This window comes from Lepidothrix coronata, unplaced genomic scaffold, assembly GCF_001604755.1.
Source record: "Lepidothrix coronata isolate B3197 unplaced genomic scaffold, Lepidothrix_coronata-1.0 Scaffold47, whole genome shotgun sequence".
NCBI classification, from domain to species: domain Eukaryota; kingdom Metazoa; phylum Chordata; class Aves; order Passeriformes; family Pipridae; genus Lepidothrix; species Lepidothrix coronata.
In genome coordinates this window covers 4903882-4919392 of record NW_016690227.1, presented here as the reverse complement: position 1 = coordinate 4919392, position 15511 = coordinate 4903882, and the positions used below count along the sequence as shown (strand labels likewise).

The window sequence follows — 15511 nt, the reverse complement described above, 5'->3', positions numbered from 1 at the left end:
TGGAATGCCACCTGGCCTCTTCTGGAAAAGTGCCAGATATTACCAGGATGGATTTTGATGAAGGAGCTGTCCATGCCACCTGGCACACCAAGCCATGTGCACATGCTCTGCTGAGAGCCCTGCTGGCAGTTTTGGAGATGGGAAGTAATTTGCCAAGTCGAGTGAGCTTCTGACCACCTGAATTTGTGCACAATTTGGCACTCATGCTGCATCCAAGTTGAGCAAAGTGTCAAAATTAATAACCATGAAGCACAAGTGCATGCATCTAGATAGAATCCATGTGTTTGGATCAGTGGCTGAGCTGCCCAGACTTCAGATAAAGCTTGTTCTCTTCAAAATATCTGTGGTCAGCAGAGCCCATGTTTGTGCATGCCTCTAGAGCAATTTTATCCTTCATGTCTCCTGTCTTGCTGCCAATGGTTTGGAAAAAGGGTTGAAGAAACTGTGCTTTCTCTTTTCTTCCTCTCCAAGAACAGGGGTGGTGAGGCAGTATAGGTAAAGGCTTTTCTTCATATCTACAGTGTGGCTGAAGCTGGGCATATTCCTGCACCAAGAACAGTTAGTTCCCAAGCTCATAGGGAGCACACATAGGCATAGCACTGCAAAAGAAACACCAAATTCAAATCAAAACCCCAAACCCAATAACGAATCAGATTGACAACCCCCATTACCCAAAAAAACAGAGTATCCTGAGTCTTAGCCTTCATCTATCCCAGGGCTCTTTGAAAGAAATTTAAAATAATTGCTCTAAGCCCCCTCATTATACCCCAGTTATGAAGCTGACAGGACCAGTTTCTGCTCCTCTTACATTTTAGAAAAACTTCAGGGTTTTTCTGAAGTGAAAGAGTTAACTATAATCTTCCCAGGGACCATAACATCACCAAAGGTTGCCAGACAACAGTGTTTTGATACCTCGATTACTACATCATGATGGGAAGGGGTCTTGGAGGCAGTGGTGTTGGAACCATACCTCACAAGAAATCCCCAGCTCCCAGTTTGGCTTCCCTGTGAGCTCCTGCTGGTATGGGCAGGAAGTCACTGACTGGGGCCCAGGAACTGCTTGTAACATTTTACAGACAATGTATTTCTTCCCCTGAAGAAGTGCCACAAGCAGACCTCCTGGGAGAGGACTGTCATTGTTTGGCCTTTCTCCCATATCCCTTTTCCTTTTCCCTGCAACATTATAATCTTCTTCAGTTGCCTTCACAGAGATGTCTTTAATAATGGATCTCCTGAATCCTTTGCCCAATAAACAAATTATGGGGAAGCAGAGCTCTGCTGAAATGATAGAGCAGCCTTCTGGCATTGAAACTGATGTCATTCGTGGCCCAAATGGAAGAGTTCTGTACTTGTGCTTTTGGTCCAATGGAGAAATTTCTTCTGTAATTAAGGGTGGATGAGAGTGAGTTATGTGCTAATAGCCCTAATTGATTTGGATTATCCATTGGCTGGAACTAATCTCTTTAGCCATGGGACATGCTTGAGTACAGTGTCTCAGATTGGGAGACCGGCTTGTAGGGCAACATCCCACAGGCACGGAGGCATCTGATGTGTTTCATGGCACTGAATTGGTGAAGTATTACAATGCAGGTGGGGCCCCTGGTGGTCTAGTGGTTAGGGTGCAGGACTCTCACCGCTGCGACCTGGGTTCGATTCCCAGCCCCCCGGGCAGATGGAGCTCGTCAGCCCTGTAAGGCCATCCATCTAAGAGAAGGTCACTCTAAACAAACCTACGTTCTGGGGCCCTCGCTGCCACTGTCCGAGTTTGCTTGGCCCCGGCAGATGAACCTTAGGATTAAAGGGTGGGCTCAGTTCAGCGCACGCTGTGTCTCACCTAAAAAATCCACTGCGCAGGCTCGAAGGGTAATGACCTTTCCCAAATCTTCGCTCGCGAAGACTGGCCATTATCAACAATGCAGGTGTTTGAATCTGTAAATGTATATGCCTAATGAGTTCTTGTATTTGAACATAACAAGATTTTACTTGCAGTAAAGACAGAACCTTTGTGTTTATTTAATGCGTGATGGCTGGCAATATGAATGATTCCATAGCCAAGGGTGTGAGGTTATGAGTAAACAGGGTGGGGTTTTTTAGCATTTATCACAAAAGACTTGCTAGATATGGGATTGGATTTATTCATGCACGAATCTTAAACCAAGCAAAACATTGTTCCTTATAGACTTTCAGTTTCTACTTGAGTTGGTCTTATTGATAGGATCAAACAGTTTTGTATCCATTACATTTAGAGAAGCAATGCTCTGCTTCCTTGATGCATGTTGGAAGGGGTGACATATTGTGATGGAAAATTATTATTTTCACATAGAAGCTTAATTTAGAGTAGACTTTTAGAGTAGCAAGACGACTGTAGCACAGCACAGCAGTCAACACTCTTATGTGAACTTGAGGAAATCATAATTCATGAGAGGTCACCAAAATTTGTAGGTACATGCCTAGATTAAGGCTGCAGTAGTCACTGGGACTAGTCACATGCTGAAGTTGAAAATACACTCAAGTGTCCTTCTGTATAGATATATAAATAGTGCACCCGTTTGTAATTGTAACACTTTTTCTGCAGCTCCACTGACTTTAATCTACCTGTGCTATTCTTTTCCTTCAGAATAATGAACTGTATAAACTCCTGGGGATTTTGGCACAGCTCAATAGCCCAGAAAAAATAGGACAGAAAATTAACGCAAAATATTTCTTACTATCCTGACATTCAAGGAGACTGTGATGAGTTGAGTTTCTGGACACTTAAGGACCGTCAACCAACTTTTGCTCTTACACAAGTAGAGATTGATTACAATAGAGAGACAAACTATTTGTGTTGGACTAGGGTCAGGCAGTACACTATTTGTGCCAATCTGTCATAACTTTTCAATAGAGGAATGTGATCCTCAGAGTTTTTAAAAAGTGCAGGTATGTTATTAGTCAGCCTTCGTTGCAATATCCCTGGGTTTGAAGTCTCCGTATTAATAAGTCATAGTGAACTAACTTGGGTGATTGGGTCATGAGCTGTCAATGTCTATTCTTAGAAGTAATCAGGTGTGGCTAGTGTTGAGTTTCGATCTGGTACAAAGTACATGTACAGTCTGCTTGCTGGTAATAATATTGGGAAATACATGGCTTACCTGGGGCATTCTCAACTGGCAGGAATTACAATACTCATTTCCTCCTCTTCGTGTTATCCATCTTTAGTGACTTTCTTCTATGACAACAGCCTCCATCTGCAGGGATGCCACTTGATTTTGTTGGCTGTGCATGCAATCTAGGCACCTGCCACGGGATCACCGTTGATTTCATTGGTAAAGGCCAAGGGCCAAAAAAGGTAACTTTGCATTAGCTGTCCTAGCAATGCAACTAACTTACTGTGCAGCAACTGTTGGAGAGCAACCATATCCAGTGGGTATACCTACTGCTTTTTCTTTGCTTCATTTCTGTGTTTTAAAAAAAAGACCAAGCAAGCGCTGCAATCTTTAGTCTGCATTTTAGCCAACGCACCAAGACTGTGACATCATTTTGCCTTGCCACATTTTCCTCAGTGGATGGTGACTAGGCTGACAGCCCATGCTGAGGTTAAGTTCTGCTTAAGCTTGCTCCCCTTCACAGCATCAGTGAAAGAGTACTGAAAGTCCTGAAGACTGTGAGAGCATGGACACTGTCTTGTTTTTGTCACATCTGAATTGTTCTTATTCTGTATGCTTTTGAAGAATGTCTTCTCAAAAATATTTTCACAGCAAAGTTATGTTATAAAAATAATCCAGGACATACATTTCCTTCCAATGTGCTGTACAGATGCTGGACTGATTTAATAACACTATTAACATCGCCCTCATCCTCTCCCAGTACCTCTGAAATCCCTTTGCTAGCAACCCGTAATTACAATCCCTAAAGCAAAAATCTACAGAGTACTTGATCTCCAAAGGTAGCATAGAAAAGATATTAGCACCAACAAAATTTGTAGGGCTGCCCTTGCAAATTGGTACAAAAGTTGACGTGAAGATTCAGGATTTTATCCAAGGCATCTTAACTACTATGATTTAGGTAGACCTGCTTGTAAATAGCGTATAGTTTATACTGTAGCTATGCATTAAGTATCTGTGAAATGCTGTAACTGCAGCAAAGCCAAGCTTTAGCAGAGGCTGAACCTAGTACATCACTCTCATGAACTCCCTTGACATCCATTTGGGAGACAGAAGTCACTGGAGCACAGTCAAGAAGCCATGCAACCACCTCCTGACAATGCCTCTGTGTTAGGAAGGATTCCACAAAGTCCCTCTAAGAGGGAGGAAAATACCTGAAAGAGAGTGAAGTATTACCCCTGTTGTACAAGCAGCTGGTGAGACATCAAGAACGTGGTGTATGCTGCCAGGTCACATTCCAGGACAGATGGCCTTATCCTGCAGCAAGGCCCAGAGAACGGCTGGTGTACATCAGTGAGCAGTGGAATGGAAAGTTCACCATTTGAGGGGACCCCAAGAGAACTTGTCTCAACAAATATCCCATGGGATGAATGTGACTTCCAAAGGGGAGTTTTCTCAGTTTACCGAAATGAATTGAGTGGTACCCATGGGGTACAGTACAGTAGTCCTGTGGAAACACACACCTAGTCAGATGAGTCAAACAGTTGGATTCACTTGTGTTGGTTCTTAGGAATCAATGAATGTTCTTGGAAATATTTCCTTGTACTCTTGTCTCTGCTAGTTTTTTGCAAGATGAGCGAGGGAGACCCAAAGACCAGATGGAGCTATGAGGGAGGTTTCCTGGTGTTATCTCCTCAGAGGAAGTAACAGTAGGCAGAGAGGTTCTGAACATGTAGTGTCTCCCTCCCTGGCTTAGCAGCTTGCACAGAAACCTATCCTCTTCAGAAACTTCACTTCTGGTGCCTCAGGGTGTTTTCGATAGTACATTTCTGCTAAGTGCCCTCTTTAATCTGTGTGAACACTGCTGACACTGACACCTGGATATAATTTCAACAACTAGAAGAAATCCTGCATACCATGAAAAGAAGGTGACCTGTGATTCAACGTGTGTGGATTTGCACCAAGTATGTTCATCAAGGCATTTAGTTCACACAGCCTTTTTCAAGACTGATTAGCCAATAGAATTGCTGATTTAAGTTTCTGTCGTGTTGCAAGTTTGCTGGACTGCACTGGTATGGTCTGATTTTTGCCCTGTGCATCCTGGCAGTGATTATGCCTGGCTACCTGTCATGCCGGTTATGTTGCCACATACGAAGGACATGAACTTGGGTTGACATGATCCAAATGTTCAGTCATTTGAGCCTGGAACTGCTACCACTTAAAAAAATTTTTTTGTCCATGGAAATATTACATGGTGAAAAATACCAGAAACTCTTTTGTTTTACATTTTCTGCCTCATTATTTATTTCAGACACTGAAATGGTATGACAGCAGGCAAGGAGCTTTACTGAACAATTACGGAGTCCAGAATCATAACACTGGTTTTGGAAACCAGGCCTAATGGTTAACTGGTATTTTTAAAGTCATATTAAATGTCAGGACTGGGAAATGCTAGTGCAATGAACTCCAGAAGTTTTTGCTGATGTTCTTTTCTAATTTGATGAGCAGAAACAAGTCTCTGTGCTGTATAGATGTAATGGTATTCAATTTACACCATGTATTTTTAAATAAAGCACCACAGAATATTCCTCTGGCTATATGTGTATCCTGAGGGTCTTCTTTATGACACCCCTGCAGGTGTTAGCAGCTCTGCCTCTGCTTGCTGCTATGCACGGGAATCTAGTGAAGTGTTTGGCCTGAAGTTTGTCTTCCGTCTGGCCAGTATACAAAGTGACACTGAGATCACACATTTTCACCATCATGTTATAAATGCCTCCAGTCAAGGTGCAGGGGATGGAATTGAAGTGTCAACTGCAGAAAATGTTACTGGAGCTTTGTGGAAGGAAAGAAAGTTGTGCCAGGGCAGTGAATACACTACTCCAAATGTAAGGGAACATATCTGTATTAAGCCTACTTCTCCCAAAAGTAGTATTTTTTTTGCCACAGCAAGGACATTCGTAATATTCCCTTCTGATAGAAATACCAAAGTAGCTGATTTTATATCAATTAACATGACAAAAGTATTTTTTCTTTGTCTGCCTCCACTTCCTTTTGCTTTTATGAGAAAGTTACAGTTTTTTCTCCTAACTCATCTACAAGGTGTTTCAGGAAAGCATTTGTTTTTACCGAGATTTTAAATTCTATCCAGAAGAACTCTTTGCACAAATGCAAAGAAAAGGGGAAGATTCTTGCTCTTTTGAGCTTTTCCTTCCTTCACTCTTCTTCATTCTTCCTTGCAGTATAAATATCAAGGAAAATCAGTGCTGTTAATTCTTTGTGGCAAAGATATCTCCAAAATATGTTATCCCAATTCACAGCTAATAATGCAACAAGAATCTGAGCACTAGCAGTAAATTATCCACAGAGGAATAAAATTTCACTCATTTTCCCACAAAATCAACTGTTACATTTTACTGGTTTTAAGATTTTTCTCCTTGAAGATTACTTGACCACTATATTTTCCCTGAGACTATTCTGATCCTTTTTGTATTATTCTTTTCTTTTTTTCTTTCTTTCTTTTTATTAAGAATCAACTGGTTTTTTTAAGCTTAGTAAATTCTCAGCTTGCCAAGCTAAATATTCCAGACAAGGAGTTACTTGTCCAAAGTAGTTCTGCTATGGTAATGCACCCTGACCTTTCTAGCAAAGGGCATTTGAGGTTGTGAAACAAGCCCTCAGCATGTGAGGTGCTGCTGGAACACCAAATGCCTTCACTACCCTTTCATGCCATGCTCCTGCAACCTGACAGTTACTTACGGGACCTGCCTTAAAGGTTGTTTTATGGTTGTGACTTTGGCTGCAAGACTGTTTTCACTCCTGCAGAGAGAGCAAGTGTGCTTGCAATCAAGTTTTATACTTAAAAGCCTGTCTGTGCTGTTATCAAGAGCACAGCTCTAACCTCTTGTTGCTCATGATATTTCTGTAGCCCCTTTTGCTCCTGTGGAAGACCCTGGCTATACCAGAACGTGCTCATCATGTGGACACAATTGCTGCTCCATCTGCCATGAGAGGAATTGTGCCCAGCTGTAAACTTCAAAGATGTTACTTGTTTTCTTTCATACCAAAGCAGACAGCAGACTTCAGCTTCTTGTCCACACATTAGCAGCTACTGTGTTTTGCTAGTCTGAGCAGCTACAATTCAGCTTCGTGAGAGTAGTCTGCTCAGAACAGTGATCTGCACAGAACTGCCCACCTCCTCTTCCCTCTTCCTTTTCCCTCCGTGTGTGCCATCCCAGGGTAAAGCCTGGAAGCTGCTGAAGGTCTCCAGAAGCTGGAGGAACTGCAGGTTTGCAGCAGGTGGTGGAGTTGGCTCTGCTCTTCTTCCTTTCTCAGTTCCCAGGTGATATCTTTTAACTGATGCTGCAACAGCAGGGAGAAGAAAGCACCCTGGGTGCTGCTGTATTTAAGGGTCTGCTTCTGCCATGTGAGTTAGGAGATATTTAAAGGTATAGTACGTGTTCCTCCTAGGGCAGGGAGAGAGGCTGTGTACTGTGTGGGGAATGCATAACATTCAGGTTCTGATCAGGGAGTTGTTTTGCTTTCTGAGCTGGGAGTTTCGATTTCATGCAATAAACTCAGCCCCAGTGCAAGGGTCTGGAAGAGACTTGCATATGACACTGCTTTCCTTGTGTGGTGGGGTGGGAATTACAGGGTTTTCTTCCACCTCCCAGGTGCTGGCAACTGCTACTTTTGTCAGCACACTGCTGGCCATGGGGGACATGCAGGATAGTTAGGCCAAAAATATATTCGTGAGTGAGAAGACTTTTCAAACTTCCAAATGAAGTTTCACATAAATTGATTGCATAACAGGTGCTCTCCCCACTACTGTCTCCCCATCCTGCATATCGCCTGTCTGAAAAGTGTTCTTGAATGTATGGAGGTTTTTTTCGCTCTTGTATGGATGAGGATTTTGTACATACTTCCTACTCAGAAGAGCCAAGCCATCAATAGTTAAGAACCTCATGCCAATGTTGAGGAAGCAATAACAATGTTGTCTCTCTGCCTTACCTATGGAAGCTGGCAGCAGCAATCATAGCAAGGCCTGGGCCAAACCAGTAAGCTCTGTTGTGCCATTTGAGTAACAGTGGTCTGTTCTCAGAGGGGAAAAAAGGATGATAGGAAGAAAAAATAAATTCTAAAGGCTGAGCACGATGTTTTCTGTTTGTCACTCTTAAATTGAACACAGTTATGTTTTTTTCCCCCTCTGTTCCCTAATTTCTGTTTTCAGTTTCTTTAAAAGGCTGGAAATTGATCAGTTTAGAACCCAGAGAGCTTTTAATTTATCGAAATTGTCTTATTCCAAAGATTAAATGAGCACAGCTCCCTGAGAGAGGGACTCACACTGAAAACTAAACCAGATTAACTGTTTCTTGTCATGTTTTGATATCTAGGCTGGCCTCATGCACATCCACAGATTGCAGTGCTGATTTTGCAATAGAGTATTCTGCATGGCTGTGTGTCACAGCATGCAATCAGGGCTGATTCCTCTTATATGCCTCTACTCCCAAATCTCTGTGGACTCTTGAGTATTATTCTGCATAATTTTTCTTTCCTGCATTAAGTAACTGTGCTTCGTTTCGTTAGTGAGACTAGCCAGCAAAATAAGTGGGATTTCAGATGTAGAATATCAAACTCATACTGCACATGAGCAATCAGCTTCCCATCCCTGTTTGCCTTTGGCTCAAAGATTTTATTTGTAACTGAGTACACTTGTACTTAGTACTGTAACATCATATTGTAAACCCTTAATAACCTGAGAATGTCAGCCTGGGCTCATGGGTATTTACTGTCTCTCAGAGGAGTGAGACATGCTACAGCTGTTGACAGATTTGGCTCAGGGTATAACGTAACGTAACAAACTTGTGAGGAGCTATTGCATCAATACAACAAGTAGGTTCAATCAGCAACACAGTACACATACATATACTTTGCTAACAGACATGAATATAGGACTATAAAAGGACTGTGAAGTTTACTATGTTTGCCTAGAAAACTGTGATTTAAAATAATTTCTCTCTCACGTAGTTGTTTGTTCATTTGCGCCTGTATCATTGACTTACAAATACATTTATTCTGTTAAAAGGTTATTTACATGCTTAACTGTATCTTTGCTATCCATACTCCTTGTGTGTAAGAAGCCTGACAATTAATGCTAAGCTTAATTCCACATTTGCAGAAGTTGGCCCACAGATGGCTGTTAATTTCCCTTGGTACCCATATAAACCAACGTTTCTGTTATTTTACTTACAAAATAAACACCATAGATTTACTTAATTATATTTGATGTCATAATTCCAGGTTTTCCTTTGGCCTTCAGGGGCTCAGGGCCCTCAGGGTAGCTTTCCTCATTATTAAACAACAGTCGTATAGCTGTAGTTAGTAAATTATGGTTGAAGACATGCATTAAAACCAATGCACAGCAGTTTCTATAATAAAGTGAAAAACGCACCTTTACGGTGAAAAATGTGGTTTTCCAAAGGGAAAGCGTGAAATGCAGTTCAAAACTGTTACCTTTATTTGCTATTTTGTCCTCCCTTTGAATGAATGATGTCTGCATTTTAAAGAGGAAAATCATTGGAAACAGCATTCACAATGAAATGGGACAGAGATTGTTGCTGCTTTTAATACATTTTTAATTTCAGCTGGTGTTTGAAACCACTTTAAGGGCAGAAGTGACTTGCAGCAGGGTCTGGTCACACCACAGACTATATCCTCATGGACCAAGCCATGGGAGCTCTCATGATTCTTGGCAGATGGATGTCTTCGTCTCTTGCCTCTGTGTCTCCATGTACTTTTCAAAAAGACCTCCAAGGGTCATCCTTTATCCACAGCCCTCCTCTGAACACAGGGCCTTGTAGCTGCCTGAAACAAACAGCTATCCCCAGTGATTTTTTAATATATGATTTTATTTCTATCCCACCTTGTGTGATTGTTTGTCTTCGGCAGCAACAGTGTAAGTGACCATTTGGAAGTCTAAAATATGTAAAGCACAAGTTCTTTAGCCAAAGTTCCTCTACTGCAGAATTTGCTCCTACACTTCATATTGCATATTTTAAAATGTAATGCTGGCTGGAGGAAGCAGATAATAATCCAGTGGCTGTTGACAGAATTGGAAGATATATTGTATGCAATCAGCATTGCACAACAGATTTAATTACATGGTAAAATTAATTTATCAAGTTTTTGTATTTATGCTTTGATTATTCATCATCAAGTTTCTGTATGCATTTTGGGACGGGTCTTTTTTGGTCTAGTCCAAGCACTGCTGAACTGCTCTGATTTGTTGGATATGTCACTGTAGTTGCAATGCTTTGCTGCTTTTTTTTTTCTTTTGCATTTTTATGCTCTGAAAGTAACATCTTTTTCTTTATCTTTTTTAAAGATAAAGACATTCCCTGCTGATACATCTAATCCTTTTTTCGATCCTTTTACAACAGTACCACAGTTTTCTGTAAGTAGAACGTGCAACTAAAAAAAACTGTGTTTTAACACAATTCCAGCTGATTTTTTAAGTGTCAGAAATCTATGCGCTAAGAAGTCCTCAAAAATAAAAAGTATAAATTCCAAGTAAAAATTAGAGTATGAATCAGTTAAATATTCCCATTATACAAAATATTGCCTGCATTCAGACATTGCTGCTTCCTAGACAGAGGACTAAGAGTTAAAGGTCAAGGCTCACAACTAATGAAGTCAATCCCAAAATGTGCTGTTCAGGACTGCAGAGGACACTTGTGAAGCTCCACAGCATCTTTCCAAGGAGCAGTAAGGGAATGGGAAGACTCAGTCCTCTGTCTAGCAATTGCATGGCCTCCTGCCTGAAACTGCCTGCTGTGCCATCACAAAGAGGGCCCTGATTTTCACTGAATTTCCATCTGAATTTTAAGGAAGAATTGTAGTTACTGTGTTGATGACTACAATGGTATCCTTGTGTAAACTCCCATGTTTACCTAATAACTTGAATCCAATACTGAATTTGATTCTTGTTAAACTTTCACAGAAGACGTGACTTAGGGATTTTGGTAAGGTAAACTGCATAAAACCAGAAAACAGTTATTTGACAATTTAAAAAGTGAGTACAATCTAAGTCCTACTTTAATGGTAGAAGCATTCTGTAATAAGTATGACAAAATTAACTACTCTATAAGAAACACTCTCTGCTTATAAATCCCACCAAAATTACTTAAGTTTTTAAATTATGTTTGCAAAATGAAGCATTTCAGACTTTGACCTTAACTTTTATTGGTTGCAGCAATCTATATCTGGCATATAATCAGAGATAAGTAACTTCATTCACTGTCAGGTCATGTGCAGGTTCTGTCCACATTTAATGATTTAAAGAAAGAGGCTTTTCTTTCACAATGGACCTGATCACCGGCTTTTACATAAATGTGTTTTTTCTCCATATAAGTATTTTAAAGACAGAGTTAGTTAGGCTCCCCAGTTGTATAAGTGTCACTAGTGAGCTCTAATTAAATGCATTCAAAAGTACACAGGAATATGTCACAGCAACATTTCATTAGGTCAGCCAAGTCCAGATAGTACAATTGTGATAAAGGCTAACTCAAAGTTACAGTGTTTGTGTCTTTCATAGTAGTACTTTATCTAAGGAAAAAGATGTGCCCTCAAAATACCTTTCCCACTATTTAGTAATGGTTGTCAGGACATTATTTTTCATTATTGTCTCTGGCAGTTATGATGAAAGCAAAATTTAGGTGGTTTATATAACATACTTTTTCATCCTTGGGGGGGACAGAACTGTAAAATGTAAACAGAAGATACACCAATATAGTTACCCACAGAAATTTCCATGCCACAGAAAATGGAAAATTCAAATGTTAAAATTTTTGCTATGTTCTGTTGGGAGAGAAGAAGCAAAGTAAAATTCAAGCTAAGCTTTCTGAAATTCCATCTTCTTCCCATGGATTTCCATTTCCCTGGGCAACTTGGAGGGCAGAATCCAGACCACATATATTTAAAACACCATTACAATAAAAACCTAATGGTGTGTGATCCATCATATGATCCCATACATTCCTGTGAGTTATGCACAAATATCTGTGGCAAACAAGCAGCTACCTAGAGGACTGCATAAAGATGGGAAAATAATTAGGAAGGTTAATTGGGCTTTGGTCCTGTGTTTCATGGCCTTCCATCACAGCCCAAAGAGATGTGCTTCTCCCCAGCAGTTTCAGTTCATCCTGATGCATGGGCTCTGCCGAGGGCTTGAAGATAGTTACATCATAGGCGGGAGCTGGAAGGGAAGAGTTTAGATCAGTGGTAGGACTTGCAGGCAGAATGGTCTCCAGTCACACACAAACCCAGATGGTAACATTTGTTGATCTTTTTCCTTGTTTGTTTTCCTTTTTTTTTTTTCCTTTCCTTGCTTCCCTTTCACTTTTGTTTTTTATTTATTTATTTTTGCTTGGAAGAAAACATTGAAATGTTATTAAGCATGAAAAGAATTATGGATAGTGACATTCAGACATTTAACTTCTGTGTACAGCTTTGAATTTAGTGGTGTATATGCAGTCATGTTGATTTTATCAGACGAAAAATTAGAGAACTTGGTTACCTGGTACGTTTAAATATAAGCTTCATGCCAGGAACCGTCTGAATTTCAGTGGTTTCCATTGAGAAATGTCAGACATGATGGCCGCATTCTCAGGATGGTATAACTCATATAGATTTAAATAAATGGAATTATATCTGTTTAGAACAGGTAAATATTTGGCTTAAGCATACTGTGCAAGCAGATACACCTAAAATGATGCTTTGGGTATATACTGTAAAAAAATTATACGGAGCAAACCCACTATAGGACTCCAGACAATTCTTCAACAAGTGTGATTTATCATCACTCTGCTGATTTCAGTAAGGCTGGGAGAATTTATATCAGCATCACAGTGATGCCTTCTTCTCATGCCATAAAGTAAGATCTGGCGGTCCTCGGAGCACAGGGATCCTGTATGAGGAACACCAAATTTCATATCTCTGCAACTTGTAAGAGTTTTAAAAGTTGAACTACAGAGATTTTTGAACCAGGTTCAGAAGAAAAAGTTGTCAAGGAAGAAATGCAGCTGATACCATTAGGAGCATGTTCTAATGATCCTGACACATGAACTGCAGTTCCTCTGTTTTCTTCCCAGTTCAGGGTCATACATGCACCATAGGCACTAGCTGCTGTGGTTTGGCATGAGAAATAGTCCATGCCAAAAAACAAGACAGAGCTGTTTGATTTTTAGGGATCGTCCCCTGTTGTTGTTAAGGTAGCCCAGTCTTTGCTGTAATATTGCTGCACTGATACACCTCATCTGAAAGACAGGAGATGGTTGCTTGCTGTTTGTGTTAAATTAGCACTTCCAGTATTGCTTTAACATTGCCTGTCACTGGATACTGCAAGAATATCTGTTGAGGCATGTTCCAGTTAGCACGTGTGGGAAAGGGATGGAGTCTTGGAAACCCAGACTCCTAAAAGCCCAGACTCCTGGCTGTTAACAAAACACAGAGTAGTCAGAGGACCCACCAGCAAATTATATAGGATTTCTGAAGAATATTTCAGAAATCTCATGTTGTCAGCATTATTTTTAGGGAAAATGCAATAATGATGTGTCATTCTCCAAACCGATTATGTCTTTTACCTGAATGCTGCCAGTCTCCTATGTGGTGTCATCTCACATGGTACGTGTTGCAATCAGGCTTGTCCCTCAGGCATCAAAAGAAGTGACTGTTCAGTATCTACAGAGGTTGCATTGAGAAGTTATAGCTACAGCCTCCCATTTGTTCTCTTTATCAGTTGTTACTGTTTGGCAACTAATTGGATAGTGAAGGATAGCTAATCTACGCCTTTTCCCTTTGTGTGTGTGTATACTTTTTTGTTTTGTAGGCAGAATTTGCAGACAGCAAAATGCAATGCTGTGCAGTGCAGTCATCACCTAAGATAACGCTGGTAACTCCGTCGCCTGTACTGAGGTCTTTGGCAGAGACTGTACCGACTCCAACAGTCCAGACAGTATATACGTCACATAAACCGATTTCGCTGGCAGACAGGTACTGTGCAGTTCTTTCACAGAAATACTATGATGCTCTCTGCATTAAAGGAATCAGCTTGATTTCCGGTTTTCTGTCATATTTACCATAAAGTGTCATTTCCTTCTATACTGAAAGATTGCTGCTTGTGGATTATGTAAAGAAATACCTGTAACTCATATCTGCTCTGAGAAAAAAAAATACTACCTTAATCAGCTGCTGCAGCCAGCAGCCATTTCTACAGCCAATGGCCTGGAGAGAAAGAGTTGTGCAGATTTTGCTCAGGCAAGTCATTTTGTCTGAACCACAAAGGTTTTGTTTTAATAATTGCTGTTGCAATTTGTTTTTTGAAATTAAATGTCCTTCGGGGAAAGCTGAGGTTGAGAAATGTCTGTTCTTCTAAATGAAAAACGCATTTATTTTATTTCTTGTTCTCCCTTTTTTTTTCCTTTTTCTTTTTTAATGATGTCAAGCTACAGTGATCTTTCATGTAGGTTCTCAGAGAAACAGCAACCTATCCATCTTTCCACAGGCAGACTGTTTTCAGTTTTCTATTCTTTCATCCTATTGGTTTTCCATGCTTGCTTCTTATTCTAGAATTTAATAAAAGCTGAATTTCACAGGCTGATAATTGACAGAATACAAACATATGAGTGGATATACTCAGTAGTTCTGGAGCACAAATAATCCTAGGCTTATGTTGAAAAGTATTTCTTTGGCATCATAATAAATGAGTCTTTTTTAATTTTGGATTCACAGTCAGTTCCCATTTTTGGTTGTTAATTATATTTTGTAGATGTTGGCTAATTGCACCTGCACACTTCTTCAACATTGCTAAGTCATCTAAAAATTTATCATTCCAGTGAAAATGTAATTCTGAAGCTGTAGTGCTGAACTTAGCTTCTGTAGGATGTCTCAAGTGGATAATTCTACACCTGCTTGTTCATGAATGGGCTGCAAGGTCTCTGCACGGCAGTTTAAATCTCCAAACTGTTTTTGTAAAACATTAGATACCTAATTTTCAGAACAACACAGCAAACAGTTTCAGAAATGGAATCTCTAATCCAAGGCATTTCCAGTGTTACAGAGCTTGTGTGCTCTGGAGTGAATTGCTATGTGAGAGCAAGGACTTTAGGCTCTGACTCCCATATCCTGGTATGTGCAGGGCTGTGGTAAATTCAGCATATACAGATGTCCCCCTGTATCCGACCATGCCAAGGAGCAGGAGGCTGTTACAGCAGTATTTCATGATGGCATTTGCTGTAACTGTTTCATTTTTAGAGTCCTAGTCCAGCTTCCTTTGAAGTCAGTAACCTTTAATGAGGGTTAGATGAAATCCTAAATTGTTTTGCCATGTGGCAAATTATGTCCTTTTTCTTGCCTCTTCAGAAATATCAAGTGGT

The 15511-nt window shown here is 40.4% G+C and overlaps 1 protein-coding gene and 1 long non-coding RNA gene across 5 annotated transcripts in view; one reads left to right on the top strand and one right to left on the bottom strand.

The window, feature by feature from the left end:
* Positions 1-15511, top strand: part of EPB41L4B (erythrocyte membrane protein band 4.1 like 4B) — a 173375-nt gene that overhangs the window by 152863 nt on the left and 5001 nt on the right. For 2 of the 4 annotated variants that reach the window (XM_017814908.1, XM_017814910.1), the window contains 2 exons: positions 10465-10533; positions 13966-14129. In XM_017814908.1, coding sequence (XP_017670397.1) covers positions 10465-10533; positions 13966-14129 — 233 coding nt within the window. The remainder of the gene's footprint in view (positions 1-10464; positions 10534-13965; positions 14130-15511) is intronic. The other 2 variants (XM_017814911.1, XM_017814909.1) reach the window with 1 other exon arrangement.
* LOC108497375 overlaps positions 11297-15511 on the bottom strand; it is a 31245-nt gene continuing 27030 nt past the window's right edge. Inside the window, exon 2 of the long non-coding RNA XR_001874786.1 lies at positions 11297-12333. This is a non-coding gene — a long non-coding RNA (uncharacterized LOC108497375). The remainder of the gene's footprint in view (positions 12334-15511) is intronic.